Source organism: Anarrhichthys ocellatus, unplaced genomic scaffold (genome assembly GCF_004355925.1).
Source record: "Anarrhichthys ocellatus isolate YVR2014 unplaced genomic scaffold, GSC_Weel_1.0 scaffold61, whole genome shotgun sequence".
NCBI lineage: Eukaryota > Metazoa > Chordata > Actinopteri > Perciformes > Anarhichadidae > Anarrhichthys > Anarrhichthys ocellatus.
This window is the reverse complement of record NW_022280091.1, coordinates 1,418,059-1,444,035: the sequence shown is the minus strand read 5'-3', so window position 1 is coordinate 1,444,035 and position 25,977 is coordinate 1,418,059. Positions and strand designations below refer to the sequence as shown.

The window sequence follows — 25,977 nt, the reverse complement described above, 5'->3', positions numbered from 1 at the left end:
ATATATATATATATATAGAGAGAGAGAGAGAGAGAGAGAGAGAGAGAGAGAGAGAGAGTCTGTGAGTGGTTAAGAGACTGAAAAATGATGACAAAGAGATTGTCTGCATGTTTTGTGGCTGCTCGTGCAATAACCTGGTATAACCAGAAAACCTTCTATTCACTCCAACCCTCCATCTATGTCGGGCCAAGGTTCAGCTTTATTGTTATTGTACAGTACAGGGCTTGCAAAATATAATGCAAATATGCCCCTCCATGCCACACGCACACACAGAGGGCTGAATACTATTCAGAGCAGAAGCAGAAGCACTCTCCTTCCAATGCAATTCTTGCAGAAATCTCCGAATGTCAAAAGCTTTTGAAACCACATAACAGCACGACTTTTTCTATGATGTTCCTCAAGGTCTTGGTGATTTGATGTAGTGTTTTGGAGATGTTTTTGATAGTGTTTTTTATCAATTCTTCAGTGGTAAAAATGTTTTTTTCAATTTAGCACCAAATCGGTGTAACAACTGGTAAATGGTAAAGTAACGATGGGAGTGATCATATACTCCCATCAAAATGTTCTAAGCCCTTTTACAGTTTCACACTTCATTTGAATTAATTCATTTTTAACATTTTCTTTGCCGATTTATAACTAGAACAACTTGACGCACGCTGTGGAGTTGCATCTGATGGATCCCATTTTTCACCTCTTCTATGTGGTGTCTTCCATTGACCTGCTAACGATCGTCTGACTCCCCCTAAAAAGGACAAATACAGGTCTATGTGGGTCTCTAAGGGTTAAGGCCTAATGGGATTTACAGGACTATCATCATCGCGACTTCTTTATTTCTCAGGTAATTACACATATCGTCTTTTTGTTCAGTATTTGCTGTGTGTGTGTGTTGACCCGTCCAAGGTGTGCGGCGTGGACCTGAGAGATGCCAGCCATGAGCAGGCGGTGGAGGCCATCCGCAGGGCTGGAGACTCCGTGGTCTTCTTGGTCCAGTCGGGACAACACAGACCTCAGGTATTGCATCTCAAAAAAGAAATAACAAAACAACAACAACAAAATAGCACATTTCTACTGTCTTAGAAAATCACTTTGCAGTGTATATTTAGGTATGCATACATTACCTTGCGTAGCATTTGCGTCCGAGTCTCAGCACTCACAGAGGTGAGGGAGAACTCTCGGCAGAATTTCAGCGGTGTTCGTAGGAGTTTTGTTGCATTACAGTATGAATTCCTCCGGACACAAAGCATATGCTCCGACTGAAAACATATTTAGCACACGGTGTACACATCGCAATATCGGAAGCGCCATTTGAAGCATCTGCAGTGTGTTCCACAGTCGTACAGACGTTCACCTTCCCTCTCCGCGTCTCCTGTTTTTTTCTCCCGCCCACAGTCCCCTATGCTCGCCAACCACGGGAGACTAACTCCGACGCCACAGTCGAACTCGCACAGCGGCAAGGTAATACTTTGATCTTCACACGTATAAATGTAGTATAAATACATGGTATTGTGTAAAAAAAAAAAAAAAAAAGGATATGCTGTTTGTCCGCCCTACAAAGTCTAAAAAAAAAGAAATCAGTTTTGAATGTCGTGACTTTAGATTTCACTGGAACAGATGACAAGCTGTGAAATCATTTCCCCTCAGTTTCTGTTCCCACACTGTTACTGATGTTTGGCTTTGTATGGCTGTCGTGTAGAGAGAGAATGTTATGTATACACTAGTATATATATATATGATGAGTCATTAACACCTACATGGTATTCCAAAAAGAATGATGTTTTCTTTTGAGGGGTAGAATGCTGTTTTGTTGGTGATGCGTATGGAACTATATCTGTCTCCCTTCCTGATCGTAGAAGGCAGAGCCTCTCAGTCTGTTCCTCACCCTCTCCCCTACAAACCCCTTCACTCCCGCGCCCTTTAAGGTTGGTACATTACTGTGTGTGTGTGTGTGTGTGTAACATCTTAAAAGCAGCCTTTCTATTAGCATTTTTTGCCAAGCCAACTTCCAAAAAAAGTAATTAACGTGCATACTTGTAGATAGAACGCTTGCAGTTCAAAGTCCCTCGCAGCAACCTTGTTTGCTTAAACCCTTTTGTTTTCCTCCTTTGGTGGAGATGCTAACTCTCCAAATAGACGGCGCGTTCTTTTGAAGTTTTGTTCCCATGCGCTTGTAAATCGGTTACAAAATAATGCATGATTCCGGTCATCTTTCATGTTATTTTTAGCCAACATTAACAACTGTGTTCATTAATTCATCCTGTTCCGGCATTTTTTTTTTCTTCACCGAAGATACACTGAACGAGCCTCGGGGGAGGGGGGAGGGGGGGGTCCCACCGGGCACGAGTTGGACTACCCCCGAGGCTCGTTCAGGCATCTCCAACTCTGCCTTGTTCAATAATGCAAAGCTTCTCCTAAGGTGCCTTCGCCGACATCCGACGGAACGGATCGGAGGAACCCCGCGACCGTTGCGGCACCAGTCACGGCGGCGGCTGAGAGCGAGGGCGACATCGGCAGGAGTAAGTCTGCATCATAAAAGACTTCTCTCACACTCAACACAGGGTTCCTTTAAAGCCCCCCTCACTCCTCCCCACAGGAAAAGTTGTAGCTTGGCGATTTTAGTGTCGGGGCCCACTTTTACGCAGTGAAGGCCGTGTGATGCACTCAGAGAAACTACATACTTACATTACAAAAGAAAATAAATAAAACTATCAGGAGTCTAACACACATTCAGAAATCACTCTTTGAATGATCACAATTTGTGAACACGTTTTCAAGGTCCGTTATTTGGAAGAGGTTTTCATTCAATTTTGGAGCGAGTGAGGGTCGTTCCAGCAAGGCGCTTCCTCTTGCTATTCAGATCCATTCACAGCTCCGCCACCCTGCCCTCCGCCTTGGCTTTGCTTTATGTACCTGTAGCATTAAAATGTGTGGACTGTGGAGTTTTCTTGTAAACACACATTCGGTTTTGCTCTTCGCAATGCGTTGCGCGTATCCTCAAGGTTCTTACCAAATGTGTCGCGTACGCTCCTTCCCTCGTAAAACATTCTAACAGCAGCTGTGTCCACATCACCTTCTGCGCTGCTATTGTCGGCAATGTCGCTGAATCTTTACAAATCAATGAAGTGGTATGAAAACTGCTGGCAGGAATGTGAAACATGCTCATACAATATAGGTCCATAGTGGTCAAAAGCTCCACAGGTATACGTTTGAGGCAGTCTATGTGACAATGCTTTTTTTTAAACATTTTTCTCCTTGTTAACTCTCGTCTCTCTTTTATAGAAAAGATGCTCCAGCGTTACGGCAGCCTGTCCGGGAAGCTCCACATGATCGAGCTGGAGAAGGGCCCCGTGGCTCGCGGCCTGGGGATCGGCCTCTTGGGCAACAAGGACGGCTCCAGGGCCCGCATGAGCGTCCACGTGGCGGACGTAGACCCCTGGGGACCCGCCGGTTTGGACGGGAGGATACGTGTCGGGGACGAGCTGCTGGAGGTACGGAGAGGAAGTGAAAGAAGGGACAGGAAGGGGAGGGGTTGAGATTAACAGATGGGGGGGGGGGCAAGAAGGGTTGGAGTCACAATTGAGAGCAGCAGAAAGAGAGCACTGGGTTGTGGGTGGGAGTCACGGGTCAGTAGAGAGCGTTGAGTGCCTGCGCTGTAGATTTATCAGACGAATTACCATTTGAAGGATTGGTGGGTGCTGGGGTGGATTCTCTTGATGAGCAGCCACGTATTAGAGTTGATGAGGAAAATCAAGGGGGGGGGGAGATAAAGGAGACGGTACACGATGTGTGATTCTTCTTCCAGATCAACGGTCAGATCTTGTACGGCCGGAGTCACCAAAACGCCTCCACCATCATCAACAACGCTCCGTCTAAAGTCAAGATAATCCTCATCAGGTAAACGCGCAGAGTGATTTTATTTTATTTTTTCGTTTGCATTTCTCCACCAAACTTCAACTAAACAGTTTTTTTTTTTTTCCAATAGGAATAAAGCAGCTCTGGGTCAGACGGGATCCACGGCGGCGAGCGAGGACACGGTCGACTCCCGGACGGATGCAGCAGAGCGCGGGGGGTTAACCAGAGACGTCCAGCACGTGATCCTACCTCAGGTGCAATACCTTCTGCAGTAAATAACAATGACCTGCCATATTGTTGTAAATATGATTTCAAAGTTAGAGATTTTTGTCTGCTTTTTTATTTCTTTTTTTACCTCCAGGATCACACAGGTCTCGGCCCCTGCCTGGCAGAGGGGGAGTCCAAGGACGGAGCGGTGGTCCGGTCCCTGACCCAGCACGGCACTGCCAGTAAGGTGTGACATCGCCAGCGGCATCATCACAACCTTCGACATCCTCATTGATAACCTTTTTATTTTCATGTGGCCTACATACTATGACTGTATCTCAACCAGTTCAATGCCATTTATTATGAATATGCAATAGAGTGGCCCCTGTCAGAGCTCTATGTTATATTATCGGATTATTAATATAACTGATGCAGATTTACATGGTTTAGCCATTTAACCATGTAAAGACAATTTGAAACAACTTTATCAATTTGTTGTGTAGTATAATCTGCATCAGTGCATCCTATTTAATAAGCCGGTCATATGTTGTGTGTCCAAAATACTATATCTGTCAAAGAAGGTAACGGAGTGAAAAGTACAATATTTGTGTCTCAGCTCTCGCTGAGTTGAAGTATAAAGTACTCCAGCAAAGTACAAGTAGTTGAGTAAATGTGCTTTGTTACATTTCACCACTGCATTTTTATCGTAACCTCAAAAAAGAGTCCAAAATATATTTCCGAAATATTTTCTTCATCTATCAAGCCTCAATGGCCTGACTGTAGCTTTTTCAACAATCAATAATCGTTCAGGAAAACAAGCCATCAATGTGCAGCACATTAACACGCAGCTGTACATTCCTCTGGTCTCTTGGTATTTCTGGGTGAAACTGAAACCATAGTATCCGAGAGGTAATGGTTGCCGTGTTTTAACGTGATGTCGTCATCTGCTAATAAGCTTTCATGTCGGGGCCATTATATCAAGCTGATATAATGATGTATGACTCGCCTGTCTTCTCTGCATCCAGGTGTCCAGTTTGATTCTGGAGCAGCGGGTCACCGTCGACCTCTCCAACAGTCCCTCCTCCTCCTCCTCTTCTCCACCTCTTTCCCGTCCCCGCTCTCTCACTCCCGCCTCCCTCCCGGTGCCCTCCCCTCCCCCGCCGTTCAATGCTGCGCGGACCTCTCCCGTCGGGTGTTCTGATTGGCTGGGATCGGCTCCCACCACGTCCGACCCCCTGCTTTGCCCAGTTGTGGCTGGCGGGGAAACCACCATAGAGTTTTGCAAAGGAAATGTAGGCCTGGGCCTCAGCATCGTCGGAGGATGTGACACTCTGCTGGTGAGGGAGGCTGATTTGTATCAACATTTCATTTAACGCACAATCAGTCAGAATATTCTAACAACTTGATAATCCTAAATGATGAGGCCAAAAAGGTCTGTGTATGTTTTCATCACAGTACAATGCATCTGCACAGGCATTGTCAGTGAAAGTGATGACGCTGTATTGTGAATATACTAAGCAGTTCAGTGCTGATTTAATTTAGTTGGATTGGATTATCTGCAAGAATAGGTGTCTTCTGTTTCCCCCCCACTAGGGGGCAGTAATAATCCATGAAGTAAACGATGGAGGAGCAGCACAGAGAGATGGGAGGCTGCAGGCTGGAGACCACATATTAGAGGTAACACACAAAACCTACCATTATCTATTCATCTAAATATGCTGTGATTAGACTGCATTCCACTAGAGTTATATCATAAAACATAATGCGGCACAATAAAATGTTGGTCAAATTTGATTATTTAATTTTAGTGTTCAAAATGAAAATCAAGTATTGTATCTTTCTTTCCATCACTGTCCAGTGAATGCCATGTCTTTCCAAATTCTGACGCTATTATATCATTTATTATTTAATTATTTGTCAGGACACATTCGTTAACATTTCTGTAAATGTGCCAGTGTTAGCCAGTCGTCTAATTGAAAACTACGGTACTTTTGCAAGATGTTCTAATTGATGCCATTGAAGAGTCGAGTTAAGAAATCCAGACATGAGACAATGTGACGCTGAGGGGACGACTAAAGCAACAATGGGGCTACCTTGTGATTGACAGGTCATTATGATCGGCATCGTCCGGTCTGGGAGTTGTCCGTGTTTTCGTCTTAGAACTTTTTAACCCGTTCACAGTCTGTTGTTAGTTCATGAAAGTTGATTGTAACATTTTGGTTGACCTAAAAATGTCTTAATCAGCATTTCGTTGTACTTAGCTCACTTCTGGTTCCAAAAAAAGCAAGATGCACAATAACGCACTCCTTGTTATTAGTCGTCCCTAAGATCCAGCCGCTGGTTGCGCTACATTAATACAGTTTCTCCCGACCTCCTCCGTTCAACGACGGCTTGCGTCTCTTTCACCTCCTCCCAGGTCAACGGCATAGACCTGCGGCAGGCCACTCACGACGAGGCCATCGGCGTGCTGCGGCTCACCACCCAGCGCGTCCGCCTGTGCGTCTTCAGGCACCAGGAGGCCTACAGGGAGGAGGACCTGTGGGACGTCTTCAGCCTGGAGCTGAGGCCTCGTCCTGGAGAGGGGCTAGGGTTCGCCACTGTGGGGAAGAGGTATTTTCAGAATGTTGTTGTGACAAGTGAGGAAGAGTCAAATTATTTTGTATCTTCAGGTACGTACGTCGGACCAAATTTGACTGGTACTGTAGGTCAAATTGTGGATCTGATTCTAGACGTAGCCTCCTAAAGCCAGACGAAAGCAGTCCCAGAGAATTTGCCTGGCAACCGTAAGCCAAACCAATGAAAGGGGGTTGATGACGACATCTACAAGCAGTGTAATCTTGCACCTTGTGAAAATGAGTAATAGGTGAGAAATAAAGTAGGCCATGCAGTTGCAGAATTATGCCACTATATTAAAAAAAGGAAGTGATTAATCACATGAATGGCTTTTTTCTCACCTCAAATTGAACCAGAATCCACTTTCAAGTTAGGTTAAGTTAGTTGGTCCCTTAGTTGTATTGCTAGAATGTTGCAATGCATTTTGAATAGTCAGCAAACTCTAAACAGTTAGACTTAAACAGGAAGGGTTCATATTGATGTGTCAGTGAAAAGGAACACTTGCTTTAAAGCTAACCACATTTTTGCAGGCTGTATATGTGAGTTTAATGCATTATCTTCCTAATGTAAAAGTAATTTATGTCAAGTCTATTTTATTCATATAGCCCAATATCACAAATTTGCCTCTAGGAGCTTTTCAATCTATATCACATACAACACCCTCTGTCGTTTGTTTTTGCCCCTCACAAAAATAAAATGGAAGAAACCTCAGGGACACCAACTGAGGAGGACAGACAGATATGCAATAGATGTCATGTGTAACCAACATCATTTATTTATTGGTGTAAATATGCCAGAGTTAGCCAAGAGGCTATTTTTCATCTAGTCCCAAGAGACAGATGTTACAAAGTAAACTTAAAAACAGAATATAAGATTAAATTTACAAGGTTATACAATATTGACCTTTTACAATGTGTGCACAAACAGTGAAAGCCACACAACCTCCTCTACACCAAGTAACCTGGAGGACAGAGGACGAGAGGACAAGCGACACAAACAATCAGGAAGAACATCATTCTCACAGACAGGAGAATGAAGAGAGAGAGTTCTTCATTTCTACATATCAAATGGACTTTGAAAGGACATCCAAAAGTCATATTTGCAATTTATTTTTCATTTTGCTGTAGTATCGGATGATATTATTTACTCTTTTCAATGTCTTTTTTGAAACAGCGATGTTTACTCTTTTATTAATTGACATGGTATAATTGAAAAATAATTATCAACCATAAATTAGAGTCTTGTCAAGTGTTTTTTCACGTTGAAGGTCCTAGGGTCTGAAGTTGCGTTTCAGATGAGGAGACTTCTGAGGCCTTTACCCAGTTAGAGGTCGGGGACTCTTACGTTATTGTGAAAATAAATAAAATAAGGTGAAGGACACATAATTTGCACAATCAAGTGTGACGTTATGCAGAACAGCAGGCGCACAGGTCACGTAATTCGGTCCGCGGGGGCGGAACAGACACGGTTTTTGACCTCAGTTTTCTCTCAACAGTAATGACACGGGCATCTTTGTGTCAGATCTCATCAGAGGAGGCGTAGCGGATTTGGATGGCAGGTTGTTGCTTGGCGACCAGATTCTGTCAATCAACGGGGAGGATGTCCGCGCGGCCTCGCAGGAACACGTGCACGAGCTTCTGCAGGTCAGACGGCTGTCACGCTCACACAAAACCCAAGACCATAAACAAGTTTTTTTAATCAGATTCACTGTCTTATGTGAGATCTAATCTGTGACTTTGCTCTCAGAGCTGCAGTGGAGCAGTCCACCTGGAGGTGGCTCGTTTTAAAGCTGGGCTGCAGTACTCACACCAGAGCCAGGTAAGCTGTCTGTGTCTCATCCATCACAGGCCATCAAAGAAAATGGAAAGATGTGTGGTGAATTTATGTTTGTTTTTTTTATCACGCTATGATTTGAATTAAGAGTCCAGCTCAGTAAACTCATTGTTGTCAACTACTACTCCTTTGCACGATTTTAACAACGGCACTTTGTGAACCTAGGACTACTTTAAGTTGTGTTTTATCCAGAGCGAAGACTCCGACTGCTCCACCCTGACCCACTCAAGCGGCTGCGATGCTTCGCTCGGCCACCAGAGGGAGACAGATAAGAAGACGGGGAGCTACTGTGAGTCGCCCTCCTGTGCAAATGCAAATACAATGAATACATACTGTATATATATATATATATATATATATATATATTGATGTGGAAATAATGCTGTTAACATCTTCGAGCTAATTACTCAAATCTATATCTCGTTCTCCTCACACAGCCTTTCAAGAGTACCCTGACGCCAAACAAGTAATAATACAAAAGGTAAGGCATGAAAAAGTAATGTGTTCACTTGTTATTTATTTGATATAGTATTTATTACTTCAATATTTGTATGTATATCTTCCTATATCTGTATTTCGTTGTGAGTATATATGTATATCTATCTATCTATCTATCTATCTATCTATCTATCTATCTATCTATCTATATATATATATATATATATATGTGTGTACTGTATATATATATATATATATATACTGTATATATATATATATTTGTGTGTATATATACACACAAACCTGGCTGGACCCCAGACTTGCATAACATTGGGTGTTTATCTCTTGTGCAGACTCTGACATGTGATTCACCGGTATTGTCTAACAGGGTCTACTGTCCATCTGTCTGTGTGTGTGTGTGTGTGTGTGTGTGTGTGTGTGTGTGTGTGTGTGTGTGTGTGTGTGATATCACCACAGGGTGCATGTGACTCCCTGGGCATCAGTGTAGCAGGAGGAGCGGGCAGTCCCCATGACAACGTGCCTCTTTTTATTGCTACCATGGATACCGATGGACTGGCTGCCAAAACACAGCAATTACAGGTGGGGAGTGGCGACGTGCGTGTGTGCCTGTGTGGACAAAAAAAGTCCGTCCTCACTGTTGGGTAAACAATTCATTTAAGGGTAACGACTTGATTTGAGGGTAAGGATTTGAATCGTGACTGTTACGGCATATCTATTATCTTATTTACAGGTCAAGATTGATGAGGATAAAGACCAGTGTTTCACTAACGGTGTCTCTGTAAGGATTTGAAAATTGCATACCATAGCTTATACAGTATGTAGGGGTTGAAGCACTTCCAAAACATACTGTACTAACACAAAATATGTGGTACAGACTATACCAATAGAGACAGACAGAAAATAGGGCTTTATTAAATCATAAAAAGACAACTTAAGGTTGTCTCCAGCAATATCCTCGCCAATAAAAGGTAGAAGTACAAGTGAGTGAGTGTGTGTGTGTCAGTCAGGCAAGAGACAGGCTCCTCTGTATCAATGATGTGTCCATGGAGGGAATGACTCGCGTCCAAGCTGGAGTCCTGCTGCAGAACGCCACCAGAACCATCCGTCTGCAGGTAACGTCACGCCGGGACGTACGGTAGTAGATCTACAAAGCCAGTGTGAGGCACTACGCCTGGTTCCTCAGTGAACCATACCGTGCTCCCTCTAGGTCATTATTACTTTTTATAAAACTCACTCAGACATAATTATACCTGCATGGAAACAGCAATGAAAATGGTTTCAGTCGTCCACTCATTATCAGTGTTTTGCATGTGAGCACGATGCTGTCGTTTGTAAACCTGACACTGATTTTTTTTTTTATGTTAATGAGCCTCTGGGAAGCTTTTTGTTGCAAGAGAGAATAAGAGGTGTTGGTAAGGAGCTGGATTTCAGCTGTTTTTGACAAGTACATTGTGTGTAAAGCATCAAAGGGGTTTTTATTTATTTTTTACTCCATTTTATTAACATTAGGACAGGCCTCAGATATCAGATAGTGATAGTGTCAGACTGTGTGTGTGTGTATGTGTGTGTGTGTCTAGGTGGCTGCCGGTTCCGGTGGGTGCAGCACAGAAGACCACAACGATGTACACGTGCCGCGGTCAGGCCAACCCAGCAGCCTGCACCGCTTTCACAACAACCTCTGGTGAGATTCAGTCTCCTGACAGCCTGAAATGAAACTTTGCACATGCATCACAGGTCGCCAAACTTATCATCTGACGTGGGTCTTGGTGTGATCTGGACATGAATTACAGCAACATCACCTTGAAACATGAAGTGGTACAAAATTAGCATTGAGTCATTTCCAGCCTTAGTTGCTCAGATATTGACGAACTTTGCGCTCATCCTTTCAGACATGCTTGACATTGGCTTTCATAAGCTCCTCATTGTGTGTGTTTCTCCTGTATTTTAAACATACTTCTTCAAACTCCTCCGAGAGGGTTGGTCGGCTTTGTTTCAAATTTGGTTGGTATGTCCCTCCGACTAATGTGACGCGAAAATGTGAAAGAATAGTCGACACCTCAAACAGCGTTCTGTCATTGGTCACGTGACAGAGTGGACCTCTTTGAAAGTCCTGCTAGAGGATCCAACAGATCCATCTCACATTTGGTGAGAAGAATCTCAAGATCTTCACAACGCCAAATTTCAAAGCTTTTGTGTTGTTGTTTTTCTCATGGAACGGTGTTGAGGCAGACAATTTGCATGTTTCGCCACTACGCAGCAAGCTGTAACTTTGTCATATAATTATTGTGTGTTCTCAAGCACCAGACATTCGAGACACGAGGTTGTACAAATGTTTCAGTATCTAATTTCCAGCAACCAGCACTCATGCGTGCAGTGTCTGACCCTCACATAAATGCAGCCCGCCAGTACCCCCGAACGTGCGTGGAGATGCGAGGGCCTGTTCTTTGCTTCTTGCAGCTTTAGTTTAATTTATTATTTGTTACTCATTTTCCAGGGTGTTTCCATTGATATTTAAAATCTCTTTTGCCTGGAAGTCCTGGCCAAACAGGCAGCATAAAAGTTCCTCATAAAAGCACAAAAAAACAGACTTAAAACAAACGACAAAAGGTTAAAAACAACATAAAAGAAACAAATTCTTGCTTCTGGGTTTGTTTTTGGCAGCTAATCAAACCACATAATCTATTTATACTTCACAACCTGGTAACTGACATTTTAATGGGGAAAATATTAGTTGTAGTACATAAGTGACCCAAATGTAATTATTTGTGACTCTAATTAATTTCTTATTTAAGGAAGTTTAGCAACTGTGTTATTGAATATTACATTTCCGTTTTTAAATGTAATAATTCAGGGATTCATCACATTTTTCCAAACAGTACATTAGAAATCTGCCTCTCTTTGCTCACCTATTGTCTGTCCTGGTGAGATTAGATACTCCTACTTTTACACACAGTGTATTTCACTGCACAGCTAGCGCAGCGCTTCACACGCCTCCATTGTTTCAATCCTTTCAATTCCCCGCAGTGCTCGCATGTATAAGACCGTCACTCTGGAGAGAGGCTCCTCGGGCCTGGGCTTCAGCATCGTGGGAGGGTTCAGCAGCCCTCACGGAGACCTGCCGATCTACATCAAAACGGTCTTCAACAAGGTGAGAGGACTTCCGCCGTGGGAGAAATCTTTTCATGGGGGTTCCTGGTACGGAAATCTAATCGCGGCACAGCGTGGCGTTCAGTTATACTGGAGAAGCGTCCGTGTTCGTGTGCAGTAAGAGACAATTGGAATCCACAATTGTAAACGGCATGAGGCTTAAAGGGACAAATACATATTTCTCCTCTTACCTGTAGTGCTATCTATCAGTTTACATTGTTTTGGTGAGGGTTGACTAGTTTTGGAGTTATCTGCCTTCTCTCCAATATAACGGGACAGCATGGCACTCATCTATGGTTGAAAGAAAATAGTTCCTACATGAAACTGCTCACAACACAGTCTGTGGATTCTTTTTGAGTAACCTGGTAATGATTTCTAAAAAGTTGCCGTTGAGTTATCCAAATTAATTTTGTTGGCGCTTGGAGCACCACAAGTCGGGTGCCATATAGTCCCATTATACTGTAGAGAAGGCCGACATCTCTACAGCAACTCACACCAAAACAAGCTCGATCGGTAAATGAAAAAAAAGGTAAGAGGAACAATATGTATGTTTGATTCTGTGGGTCCCTTTAAGGTTTTTAACAGCTAATGAGAATATGAATGTGCTGTAACTTATCAAATCAGGATGATCAGGATGTTTCTCCCTCTATTGGTTCAATTGGCTAGGACGGTTATTAATGCTGTTATTAAATCATCCAGCAATCATCCATTTTAAATATCTAGTTTATATGTGATATATTTAACAGAATTAGATTTGGAGAGACGTTTTATCTCAGTTATTGCGTTTCCTCTCAGTATGTACAGTCAGTTGTTTTGTCTTTCGTGTGTATGTAACGGTGGAAACAGCTTCTGATGTCTGATCTTTGCGCTCGCTGACGGACTGCTTCTTTGTGTGCCCGGCAGGGGGCGGCCGTGGAGGACGGCAGGCTGAAGTGCGGGGACCAGATCATCGCCGTGAACGGACACTGCCTGGAGGGCGTGACTCACGCCGAGGCCGTGGACATCCTCAAGAAGACCAGGGGGACCGTGGTGCTGACGGTGCTCTCTTGAAGAGAACAGGGCCCCTGTTTGCGCGTCCGCTCGACAACCACGTTTCCTGCGAAGTAGCCTCGGCGCAAATAATGTCACTGCCGCTGTCACGAACCGGTGATGAAGTCATAGTTTGCAAAATCATGAGAAGAGTAGATAGTGTTCATCTGAATTTAGCTGGGGAGGGGACGCTACCTCTAACTGGGTGTGTTAACAAGCACGGTGAAGGTGTTATTTAGAACTAATGTGTTTATGTTATATGGATCTCATATCCCAATCAGGAATATATCTCTGTATTAATACAAGCAGGATGTATTTATAGTAACCATAGAATGATATAAACACCAGAGGCAACTATTAAATAAGCCAACTGCTGGTTTATATATTGTGTCCTAGTTGTCCCAGTTCAAGGTCTCTATAATATAAGCATCATTGCCCACGTAAACACGCTCGTGAATAAATAACCATCCCCCGAAAACCTCTGACTCTGCCGACCTGTGCATCGAGACACAGTGTGACGCGTATTTGCTATACATGCCAAGTGCTTCTGCCAAACTTTTTGTATGGCAATAAGCTGTCAAGACCGTTTCACTTTTAATTTCCTTCATGCTTCATCTTCTGATCGTTCAAGGTGTGTCACGATTGCTTGAATAATCAATGTTCTTTACATGTCTTTAATGCGCAAGATATCCGTGGGATTTTATTCACAGATTTATTACGGTTTTCATAATCCGTAACGTGCTCGGGCATCTTTTAGGGAGTTTTAGCGCAATGTGCGATCTCGATTTAGAAAGCATCGCCCCTGTTTTATATGACTTAATTTGTACTGTGATATTTATGTGTTCTCCACATATATAATTTATTTTATTTCATTCATGTCAGTAGCCCCCGCACTCGGAGCACACACGTTGGGGGGGGGGGGGGCAGGGTTTGGGATTGTGTCACGTTGTGTTAACTGAACTGCGAGTGATCTTATTAAATGCTCGTTTGTTTAGAGTTTGGTACGCAGAACTTTATTTATAGCTCAGGATTTCTGTTGATCGGCTCACTGATGTTGCAGTGACACAAGCAGCTCCATGGTGCTTTGCGACGCCTCTCTGGAATAACACTGAGTTAGATAAGCTCGTGGATATCACACGTTGTTTGACTTCCAAATCCCACAGAAGAAGTCACCCGATAATCTTGAGATTCCTGAACTGTCTAATGAGGACGTCTGTGCCCGCGGTTACGTTTCTTTAGGGAGAGATGCAGGAATCCTTTTTGCATATTTTTTTATTTCTAAACAGGCGAGCTGATTTTTTGCCATGGGGGGTGTTTTATTGTCGTGGTTGTGCTTTTCTCTCTCTCTCTCTCTCTCTCTCTCTCTCTCTCTCTCTCTCTCTCTGTCTTTTTCAAACATGAGCGCATTTTCACGATCACTCAGGTTTAGTGAAGAGTGTGTCACGCAGTACATCATGGAGTGACAGGGCAGCACTAAATCACAAAGTGGGTGACAACAGGAGAGGCAGTTAGATGTCTGACAGTAGAAACAACACAGAGTATGCCTAAAGTACCAGAGGCAAAAGTACTCATGAAGAATTTCAGAATACTGTATTTTTACATGATTGGACTATAGTTATTGATGCATTAATGTGTTCATCACTGTATTATTGCAGCTGATACAGGCGGGGCTGATTGTACTGACTCTATACATACTGCTGGGTAGCTTGTGAATTCATCATAATCTAATTGTTGATTATATTTTGTGTCATTAATCTCAATCTGGAAAGCTACTAAAGGTATCAAAAATGAATGCAGTGGGGGAAGAAATCATTCAATATTTGCCTCTGAAGAAATCAGCAGGAAATGGTAATATTTAGGTAAAGTACAAGTACCTCAAAATTGCACTAAAGCACAGTATTTGAGTAAATGTGAGTTAATTTCCACCGCTGAGGAGAGTTAGTTTGAGACTAAAGTTAGGACGCAGACTAGGATGCAGACCTTCCAGACCTGAGATAGAAAAACGCCAATGAAGACCTGTTCCGTTTCTTTATAAATGCACAGACCTTCCACTTTAACTACCGGACTTACTGTCGACAACCTGACAAACAATACATTTGCACACAAATGTCTCATTTAGGAGATAGGAGGCATCTAGGGAGCTCCTGTCTGGTGCCTGCGCATTAATCAAAGCCATCTGTTCACATTGCAAGCTTTATTGAAACCCAGCCACCGCAGTCTGGTTCATCCTCCTCCAGATGAACAATTGCGTCGCCCGAAGGCTGGTGGGAAGAGGTTTTTAAGATGGAAAAATGCTTTTTGGTGCATTTAACCAGAATGTTTCCAACAATATTATGGTTTCTTCTTTTGTGAATTTAAAACTATTTTATCTTCTACTTGTTTGGAATCTTAAACCAAATCTATATATTTTTGTCATTTCTGGTTTCATTTGATTTTCGTACAACTCTAGTGGGAGTAGCAGAGATGCATTGACGTCTCCCTTATTTATCTTTCATTAAGCAGGAAAACTGATCTGCTGTTTGTTTGTTTTACAAATTTCCCTTTTCTTCAAACGTCTATGAGGAGTATGCCAGCAGGCCACTGGCAACGGGACCTTCTTTTTTCCCCACCGCTTGGCCCCTTCTCACCCTCTTCTCCATCGTGTATAAAACCCTCCACTGGGCCTCTCCACTGAAGCTGCAAAGCTGTAATGCGTTTTTTTCTTCCTGCAGCTGAGAATGAGAGGACTTCCACGAGAGAGCACCACTTGTCATGAAAGGCGCTAATGATCCTCTCTCTCTCTCTCTCTCTCCTTCTCGGGAGGGTAGCAGCGGCCAAATGATTGTTCCGTGTGTGTGACTGTCACCTCTCCCCATATTGATAAATCCACAGCATTGTCTTTTTTTTTGTCAGTGTAACCTGCTGGTGCAGAGAGAACAGCCAACTGATGGTGGATCTCCCCCAACAACAACAAAAAAAAGAAAGTCTCTTCTTCTTTTCCCATCCATTCCCATGAGATTCTATTTCAAGATACCAGCATGCACTGCAAAAAAATGCCATTCCTTAGCAGTTCATCCCAGTGCTGAGTCTCAAAAAAACTAATCTTAGTCTACAGTACTTACAGTACATTGCAGTTAGAAGGTGCCAGTTCCACGTCATTCCCCAATATAAATCTGGAGATTTCACAAGCAAATGAGCTGCACTGGTGGGAGATTTGGTGCAGAGAAGCACGCGGCGCTTGTGTCACGCCTTTTTATTCAGCGGCGTAGCCCGAAGCAAGAGATAATGAGACGCCGTCGTGCACTTATAGCAGAGAAGCGCGACATGAGATGCCGCATCATCGGGTTACAAGCTTTAAAACTGCTATTCATTCAGTTTGATTCAATAATTCTTCATTCAGTTGTTTGTCACAAACTATTCTCCGCATCTAAACGCTGTTTTCTAAGATTGTTCACTAGCCTGCTGTTAAATTGTTCTATTTGTTAATGTAAGTCATTGTTGTTTTTTTACTGGTCAAATTTAAGACACTGATTTAAAAAATCTCCCATTTCAAAACTGAGAGTGCAACTTTAGATAGTGAAAGGTAAACCTCAGCCCCCTAAATGATCAATGGTAGCTGCAGCATCTATTTAAAACTGTCCAGTAGTACCTGTCCCGATCTGAATGTAGACAAACACTACATATCCCAACACCCTCAGACTAGCTGTCATCTCAGCATTTTTGGGCGGGATAATAACCATACACTAAGACAGTGTGTTTCAACCTTTTCTGAGCCATGTACATTTTTTACATTAAAAAGATCCAGCGGCACACCGACAACCAAAAAAGTTACCAAATGACAAATAGTCCGTGTTCTTGTTTTGAAGTGACGGGTGTTTTCGTTTGGAGATGAAGTTTAAGCTTGCTTGGGGACCATGGCACTGATGGACTGCACCAAGCATAACGGAGTCGGTGCAGTCGGATCCCCGGTGAAAGTAAATCCAAATGAAAGATAACTTTCGCTGTATTGCCTCGAGCTCACAGTTTTTTCTTTCTTTTGACCACCACTCATACTCGGCTTTTCATCTGGGTTAGACTTTTGTCCAGGGCCCAGTTCAGAGTCTACATATTTCTCCATCGCTGTTCGTCTTGTCACCGCAACCTCTCCCGCACATCATTTAATTCTACTGTCTTAAATGAAGGTCATTATTGCGCTACCTACTGCCACCCACTGGCATGGAAGAGTAATTAGTTACTTAGCCAGCCACTCTCTTGCAGGTTCAGACGCGCAAATTATTTGCAGCAACTAAATAATATTTCTTTGGACCGATTAAGTGAAATTTCCTACGGCACACCTGACGATCTCTCACGGAACACTGAATTCATCAATTGAGCCATCTACGGCAACAGTGTTTAAATACAGTAGATTCATAAGTGCGCTATAGGGTTAAGGTCAACAGTTAACCCTATATACTGTGTAGGGTTGGCAGACAAGCGTCAGAATGGCTGAAGAAAGGCGATGGAGGTGACTTTGAACGTGGTGCTCATTGAAGTGCCGGGCTGGTTTAAGTATTTAAGAAATAACTGATTGGCTTCGATTACATTTGTATTTGTTTTTAATTGTGTTGCATCCCACAGTTTCATGTCTTTAAAATTTTTACACACATGCCTAAAAAATGTATGGACTTTATTAAGATTAAAGTGGTGGTACTTATATGTGCTAAAGTCAAAAAAATTCTGCATCAATAAAATCAATGCTTGGGTTTTTAGAGGGTTACAAGCACATGACTCATACTGCAGCAGTAATGTGTTACATCCACATGAGGGCGGTGTGTGTGCTCCTATGAAGACATGATGACATTGATCTGACTCATCGCTGAGACTCAACATTACATCCAAGTGGTTTGCTGGTGGGCCTCCAGGCCTCAGACAAGCACATTTGCGCCTGCAGTAAAGGCCTCTATATTAAGACCCGTCTGTAGTCTGTTCATATCGTACACCAGGGCATATTATTCACACGGCAATGGGCTCAGATTAAATGCACAATGAATGGAACATCAAACCCATTAGGACTGTTGCCATTCATCTTACAGATAGATGAACATTGTCTGCATGAATACACGTAATTGGGAGCTGATAAATGGACACTATAGGGGAGAAATAGTCCCCTATAGTGTGTACTTACCAACAGCAGACTCTGCCAACAATTTATACCAAATACAATGACAGACACACAGACTCAGGGTTCAAAACCAGCTCGACTTTATTAGAAGAAGTAAGAAAAAAAAAACAAAAAAAGAACACGTGAAAATGTTAAGGCCTCTCTGGAAAAGGCGTGGATTTAGACGACAGACTGTGATTTGTCCAGCCTCCGGTCGTCCTCCGAGTAGCGCCGGAACGTCTCTCCCAGCAGTGGCTCCAGGGCCTCGGCCGAGCGGTAGGAGCGGGCGCGCACGGCGCAGGCGATGACGCCGCCCACCACCGCCACCACCAGCACGGCCGCAACGATGGCTATGGTGATGATCTCAGACAGGGTGTAGGCACGAACTGCGGGGTGAGGAGAGGAGGGGGGTCATGAGGGGTCATTGGGATTTGTGCACCAATGTGCCGTTACTCACCTGGCCACTGGACCTCATAGGAGTATCCCAGGTTTTGCGGGGCAGAGACGAACATCTCAGCGTTGGTGACGGGGGGCCAAAATGGAACCATGTTGAATCTGCGGTTGTGCCCGATAGGAGCGTTCTCCTCGGGGTACACCACTTCACCTGCAGGAATAGAACAAATGGGCTCATCTATATATTCTTCTGAGTTTGTTCCCGCATCCGGCTCAGTCTGAGCATACCTGGTTGGTGCCTGCCGAGCCACTCGTCGAAGATTGCATCGGTGAACGTGTGCAGCAGGACGAAGATGGGATCGTTGGGCGAGAGGTGAGTCTGTCCACCCGTCCCGTTGAGGAAGAGGTGGGCCAAGTTGTGGAGGCTGCGGATCACCGGGTCGTACGTCCCCTGGGGGGCACTGTAGCCTGGAATAAAACAAATTCACGCCCGATTTACCAAAATTCGAAAACAAAGCATGTGCATGCTTAAGGTCAAGTGTGTGCCTGATTATCCTCCACAGGTTAATGGGAGGATGTTCTAATCCGTAACCCGACGCGTAACTGTGCACCTTCAATGGTGTTCCTGAAGCTCTCGGAGGAGGTGGAATAGTATGGCGGCGTGTCGAAGGCATTGAGCTCCAGACAGTCCAACACGTCCTGGGGCTCCGGCAGCCGCTGCACCATGGGACGTGCCACGTTGCCCGCTGGGTTTCTCCTGATGGGGCTGGTCTCTGTGCCTGGGGGATGAGGACAGAATCCAAGGTCAGAGGTAATGTTATCTCACTCTAGTGCAGGAGAGTTACCTCTACACTCAGACAAAAGATAATTTGGACAATGACAGTTATGGTCTTTTTTATGTTTTCAGGTCATCCATTCGGGCCGTTCTTGTGAACTCGATATCTCATGGACGCCTAAAGGGAATTACTTCAAATCTGGAACAAACGTCTACCTGGACTCAAGGATGACCTGATTAGATTTTGGTAGTCAAAGGTCACTGTGACCTCACATCCATCCCATTTTCGCCATATCTCAGGGATGCCAGAAGGGAATTTCTCCAAATTTGGCAAAAACTTCCACTTGCACTCAAATTGGATCAGATTAGGGTTTGTTGGTCAAAGGCTACTGTGACCTCACAAAACATATGTTGTCTAATAGGACAAAATGATGAAACGCGGATGTAAACTGCAACACGACTGGTGGAGGGATACAACCGTGAGGCGATGGTGGTTTGTGGAGCATTGTAGTTAAGATTCGGGCCATTGGTCCCAACAGATATGGAAAGAAAAGATGATTAGAAATGTTGTATTTTTTAACTGCTCTCTAATTCTAGACTAGACTAGTTTGATCAGTCCTAAACATGACAGGATGGCAGTTTTCTTGCTTAAATTATTCACTCAAAGTCAACAGTAGAGAGTGGGAGTCCTGTGACTGAACAGAACAAATTTCTTTTTTCTTTCTCGCATGCATGATCTCTTTCTTCCTTTTTTTTTGTTGTACTTTCTTTCCCACACATACACACACACACACACGCACACACACACACACACACACACAAGCACATAAACAGAAGGCTACATAACTGAGACTGTCTGTCTGTTTGAAGATTATTCCCTCAGATCAAAGGAACCAGTAGACTGCTAGATTCCTGTCTTCAACAAGCACATGCACAAATGAGGCAACCCCCCACCCCCTTAACCCATTTAGGGAGATGTTGCTTGTTGACGCAGGAAATACCAGGCCTGTCATGACTCTCTAAGGGGATTAATGAGACAGATCGCTCACACGTTGGCCACTCACATGTTCTACCTGTTACCAAATTCCCTTCTGATACATATGCATTTGTTCAAAAGGAACCCCCCTCAATATGTTTGTAGTAGAGCTCTTCGCTAAAAGAGGATTGACATTCTTCCATTATTTCTCAACACCACAAGAAAAAGAAATATTGTATGGATTAGGTGTGCGAAAAGTAGTGATTTAGTGATTTTGGTGCCAGTGTGGAATGAGATCCAATCCCCGCAAATCTGATCACGTAAAGTCTAGCTTACAGTGTTACACAGGGTTGCCTTATTCTAGTCTAAACCGCTCGACCCATTGGGAATTAACACTTGGAAAAACTGCACGCTCTGATATCTGCAAAAGAGAAATTAGGCCCAGTGAAGAAATGGCTCAAAGTCCAAGTGTCTTAAAATGCAGTGCTATGGATGCACACAGCAAATCAAGTAGTTTCAGACAAACCGTAGTAGTAGAGAGCATATAGAATGTGGCACAACAGCAGTGAGGTATTATTTATAGCAGCTTGTGTTCTACATGCTCTCTTTATGAGCTCGTTGCCCTCTTTTCTGATGCAGCTGTGACTATGTTGTATATCAACACCGCTCCCCTGCACAGTGTGGTACAGAAGCCCAGGGCGCCAAATAACGACACTTTGTCACAGCCCTGGCTGTCTGATACCGACACACAAGGCACCCTTGAGCGTCCATAGGAGATGCAATCGGCTTTCATGGAAATACATTGTAAACCCATCTGCGTCCGAGAGTGTGATGACGTAGTGTAAAGACTGAAAAACGCCACAGGGCAGGAGGAAGTGGATGGGCAAAACAAACAAAGGACTTTTAACCAGGTTACTGGTTTTGAAGTTTTGTTATACTTATACATACTTAAACTACGGTGTTTGAATTTGAATTACTTTATGTACTGAGTTTATATTTTACTTAGTTTACATACTTAGTTTACTTTTTACTTAGTTTATGTTTTACTCAGTTTACATATTTAGTTTAAGTACTTAGTTTACGGCGTTAGTTTACATTTTACATATACGTACTTAGTTTAAGTTTTCCTTTGTTTAAATTTAACTTAGTTTACGTTTTACATAGTTTACGTACTCAGTTTACGTTTTACTTAGTTTACGTACTTAATTTATGTTTTACTTAGTTTACGCTGTAATGAGTTTACGTTTTACTTGTTTACATACTTAGTTTACATTTTACTTTGTTTACATTGTTTACATTTGACTTAAGTTACATTTTACTTAGTTTACGCTGTAATGAGTTTACGTTTTACTTGTTTACATAGTTAGTTTACATTTTACTTAAGTTACGTTTTACTTAGTTTATGCTGTAATGAGTTTACGTTTTACTTGTTTACATACTTAGTTTACATTTTACTTTGTTTACATCGTTTACATTTTACTTAAGTTATGTTTTACTTAGTTTACGCTTTAATGAGTTTACGTTTTACTTATTTTACCTACTTAGTTTACACTTTACTTGATTTTCGTTTGACTTAGTTTACATTTTACTTAGTTTACATCTGACAAATTGTCAGTATGTGACAAGTTGAGGGATGAGAACGTGTTGGGTATAGTGTGCGTTACTGCAGCTGTCCTTACCATTGCAGACGGTGCCCAAAGTGTCGTAGTCCTCCACGCTCTCACAGATAACCCTCCACTGGGAGAACACGGAGTTGGAGCTGATGGAGCTCATGTCAAAGGAGCTCCTCGCTCCGAGCAGTTCGTCCGTGCAGATGTCGCACTCGCTGCCTCCAATGGCAAAGTTCCAGTAGGGCAGGGCAAATGTTGGGTCGCCCAGCATGTCCTGCATAGATGGAATGAAGGAAGTGTTCATGGAGGGATCAATAGATAAATGTGGTAGAGAAAGCTTTTTCTCCAAATTATTGTTAAATTAAGCAATGCTGTTTAATGTCCTCCTTCTTTTCTTGTATTCTACTGATGTTGTTCTTTCAATCCTGCATTATTTTCCAACACTTCCCTCATTTTCTTACCATCTTCCACCTTTGGTAAACATCTCTTTTACCTCTATCTGCCCTTCTCCTCCTTTCTCCTCCAGGATAGCTTTCCGCTCCGTCTCCAGCTCTTCAAATCCCCACACTCTTTCCTTCCTTCCCTCACCATCCTTTCTCCCATCCTCACTTCCTTCATCACTCCATCAGCCCAAAAGCCACCTCTCTTTACTCCTTTTCTTTTTCACCCTCCCCCCTTTATCTCCTTCCCCTCCCTTCCCTCTTCTCACCTGCATGTCTCTCTCCAGTTGCATCAGATGAAATCGGTGCCAGGTGACAAAACCCGGGCCCTCGTGGGAGAAGTCTACGCCTCCGAAGCTGCTCTGGCCCGGCCCCAGGTAGGTTTTACTGACAGAGTAGTAGTGACTCCAAACAAAGTAGTTGTAAATGGTGATGTTCTCAAACTGCGGGGTGTTGCCATCGGGTCCAAACACCTCCTGGTACCTACAGATGAGAGCAGCAGGAAAGATGTAACCTTGTGTTTTTTCACGACACACTGCTTTAAAATAGCCTGTTTATCTTCTTGTTTTTCACAGCAGAAAAAGTCTCCAAACTCATGTTTGTTAAGTTGGTGTGTAAGAATATATGCTTTTAGTTGAACTATAAAAATTAGTAGACATTGCATGTACATTTTATGTCTGTATAGCCGCCTTGAGGGGGGGGCTGAGATACTTGACGTGCCCGTTAATACAGGAAAAATTTTATCTTTTTTATTAGGAGGTTAAAAGGGTTATTTTACCTGCAGCTGAGAATTGCTTCAAAAAATTAATCTACTATAATCCTCAACTGACTTGGAAGGAGGTCTTTCACAGAATTATGCACTGCTACTTAGAGGATTATAAACCCCTTTAGTCCAGCCTAAACTGATTATTTGCACTTCCACCTGCTGCTTAGGTAGAAAGCCGCCACAAGAAATTTCATGATTTCACTGATGACTTTCAAAAACACAGCATGGGGTCACCCATAGCTGTATTACTGGGGCTTTCAACTGCCAAACTCAGCTACACTGAGCCTGCAGGTCTTTGGGCGAAGCTCGGCTGTCTGTTCCACAGTGGTGATACAAAGACTGGCTGAATAGCGATCAATCTCCCTTTCAATTACCATAAAAACTATTTGAAAATACTCCCAAGTCCACACAGAATGATTGTAATAATGCAATATATATATATATATATATATATATATATATATATATATATATATATGCTTCTGTGTTGTACCGCCGTGTGCAGATGACCAGGTCAGGATGGACCGTCCTCTTAGCTCTGTCCAAAGCGTTCACAAAGGCCTGCTTCTCGGCTGTGCTCATCTGCATGATATTCCTCCTGACTGGAGGGGGTGGAGGGAGACAGGAGGGCAGGAAGAGAGAAAGAGAGAATTAAGGGTTGTCGAGGTGTGGGAGGAACGAGGGAAGAGAGGAGGAGAGAAAATTGTTATTAAAAATAAACACACTGCTTTTCTTATAACAATAAATGCTGCCCACGTTCTCTTGACCGTATTTCCCTATATGTAAAGGCCCAGACATGCATTCTCTTACCCACAGAGATCCTCTGATCACAGTTTGGTCCAGTCAACCCATGTCGACACTGCCCGCAGTTGTAGCCACTGACATTCCCGTTGCACTGGCAGGTGCGGTTGAAAAATCTCAGGGGCCACCTCTCTCGGTCGTCTCGCCCAGCGTAAGGGTACTGGGGCCCGTGGCGCCGGTTGTCTGCCGCGATGGCCACACACTGCCCTCTCCCTGTGCTGGAGCCACACTCGTCCCCTGCCGCCCCCGAGGGGGACGGGCAGCACTGGCCGCTCTGCAGCCCCGCGGGGGTGACGCACTCCCGGGGGAACTGGGCCAGCGTTAGGGTGAAGCACAGGGTCGCCAGCAGGAGAACCGCTCTCCACATGCTACCCAAAATACAGAGGAAAGGAGGACGTATTTTAGGTGCACGAGGTAAGTTAGATAGGGAGAATGAAGTTAAGATAAAGTAGGTGAGGAATTTCAGAAACACAAAGATGGAGTAGCCACTTTTTTACATGTTGAGAATTGTTGTTTTACATCCATCCATCTTTTTCTAAACCACTTATCTAGGGTTGTAAGGGGGCCGGAGCCTATCCCATCACACAGAAAAAGTCAATCCACTGCAGACATGCACTTCAATTAAGCTCAAGAACAACGCGCCTGCTCTGTGTTCTCTTGTTAAAGCCAATTGTCTTAACATTATTCCGAAACTTCACTTCTTACACGCCCCTGCAGGCAGTTCGAGTCATTATTCATAATTCACAAAGCTATTAGCTTTCAACTCTTACAAGTTCAGAAATGCTTTCAACAACAGACGGCAAGCGCCAATTTGCTTCAACCTTTTTTTTTTTTTTGCAGTTAGATTTGCTTGTCTTTTGAAGCTTGTTGATGAGGAATGAATGAATGGAGGGAGTAGTAGCTTTGGCGAGTGCAATGATTTTTTTTCTCAACAAAACAGTGAGAACAACGACTGAAGTTAAGTTACCAATTAAAAAAAGTGTTTTACATGTTGCTCTTTTGCAGAGATCCTTAAAACCTTTGCCAAGAGCTTAATTGTAAATTAGTCTCATATTTACTTCCAGTTTGTAAATGTTGCAGAAGCAATCGTTCACACTGTTAGGTTTTAAAACTTATTGCATTCTACATTTCATTATGGGATAAAACAAAATCATCAGTGTCGTGTGCTTCCCCTACCTCTGACTGTGCATGCTGCTCCTCTCTTTCTGCAGAACTGTTGCCCCCCAAGAGTCGGCCCATTCCCCCCTCTTGGCTTAAATAGCTACTGAGCGCATGACCAGACCTCTCTGGAGCTTGTGTAAGAACTCCCATACACACACACACACACAAATAAAGCACACACACATAGTACACGTGAACACACTTGAGGCTTCGTGTGCTTTTTCGAACATTCTTTCATAGGCCTTATGATCACAACCCGAATGACGCCAGTGCAATAAAAGAATCGACTGTGAGACTGCCGTCATACTTTTTAACGAGTCCCTTTCAACAACATGGTGATGGTTTGTTATCTGTGGAGGCAGTTAGGTGTCTGGGGGGGGGGGGGATCTTGATCATTTGCGCACACAAATCAGTCAGTTGTTCCCACTGATAACACAATTAGTGTGCTTGATTTACCGACATTACAGAAAAAGCCACGCACACATTCAACATTCTCATTTTTTTATTTGGTACTGTTCAAATCACAAACGGTGATACAAAGTTTAGGAGTTGCGAAGAATAAACATCAAGTTTTAATTATCGTGTCAATAATGACATTTTTTTTTCTTTTTTTCTTGTTGGCTGGTGTTTTAATGAGACCGTGCGGATACAGCACTCTATGCTACCGCCAATGCACTTTGTGAATTACTGATCAATCAGGGAAATTGCTCATACCCACTGCCCCCTTTTTACATCATTTCCAACAGCTTTTGAACAGCTTGACTGATGTGGTCAGTATGAAAAGCATTTCCTAACAATT

At 43.3% G+C, this 25,977-nt stretch overlaps 2 protein-coding genes across 3 annotated transcripts in view; one reads left to right on the top strand and one right to left on the bottom strand.

Annotated features, from left to right (window-relative positions):
- Positions 1 to 14,034, top strand: part of LOC116396928 (multiple PDZ domain protein) — a 38,307-nt gene extending 24,273 nt beyond the window's left edge. The window contains exons 24-42 of one of the 2 annotated variants that reach the window (XM_031871966.1): positions 901 to 1,011; positions 1,390 to 1,455; positions 1,851 to 1,919; positions 2,414 to 2,513; positions 3,277 to 3,485; positions 3,800 to 3,891; positions 3,980 to 4,103; positions 4,211 to 4,303; positions 5,082 to 5,393; positions 5,650 to 5,733; positions 6,473 to 6,666; positions 8,165 to 8,312; positions 8,416 to 8,487; positions 8,695 to 8,791; positions 8,940 to 8,983; positions 9,418 to 9,540; positions 10,539 to 10,642; positions 11,986 to 12,109; positions 13,012 to 14,034. In XM_031871966.1, coding sequence (XP_031727826.1) covers positions 901 to 1,011; positions 1,390 to 1,455; positions 1,851 to 1,919; positions 2,414 to 2,513; positions 3,277 to 3,485; positions 3,800 to 3,891; positions 3,980 to 4,103; positions 4,211 to 4,303; positions 5,082 to 5,393; positions 5,650 to 5,733; positions 6,473 to 6,666; positions 8,165 to 8,312; positions 8,416 to 8,487; positions 8,695 to 8,791; positions 8,940 to 8,983; positions 9,418 to 9,540; positions 10,539 to 10,642; positions 11,986 to 12,109; positions 13,012 to 13,158 — 2,313 coding nt within the window. In that variant the 3' untranslated portion in view covers positions 13,159 to 14,034. The remainder of the gene's footprint in view (positions 1 to 900; positions 1,012 to 1,389; positions 1,456 to 1,850; positions 1,920 to 2,413; positions 2,514 to 3,276; positions 3,486 to 3,799; positions 3,892 to 3,979; positions 4,104 to 4,210; positions 4,304 to 5,081; positions 5,394 to 5,649; positions 5,734 to 6,472; positions 6,667 to 8,164; positions 8,313 to 8,415; positions 8,488 to 8,694; positions 8,792 to 8,939; positions 8,984 to 9,417; positions 9,541 to 10,538; positions 10,643 to 11,985; positions 12,110 to 13,011) is intronic. The other variant, XM_031871967.1, reaches the window with a different exon arrangement.
- A 4,365-nt stretch (positions 14,035 to 18,399) lies between these two features.
- On the bottom strand, positions 18,400 to 25,249 carry tyrp1b (tyrosinase-related protein 1b). Its single transcript, XM_031871968.1, has 9 exons — positions 25,194 to 25,249; positions 24,027 to 24,385; positions 23,710 to 23,818; positions 22,720 to 22,933; positions 22,080 to 22,284; positions 19,261 to 19,428; positions 18,938 to 19,117; positions 18,714 to 18,860; positions 18,400 to 18,642 (listed from the first exon to the last, which is right to left on the bottom strand). Exons 1-9 carry the CDS (start codon positions 25,205 to 25,207, stop codon positions 18,437 to 18,439), a joined length of 1,602 nt encoding a protein of 533 aa, XP_031727828.1. The 5' UTR covers positions 25,208 to 25,249; the 3' UTR covers positions 18,400 to 18,436.
- Positions 25,250 to 25,977: the final 728 nt, after the last annotated feature.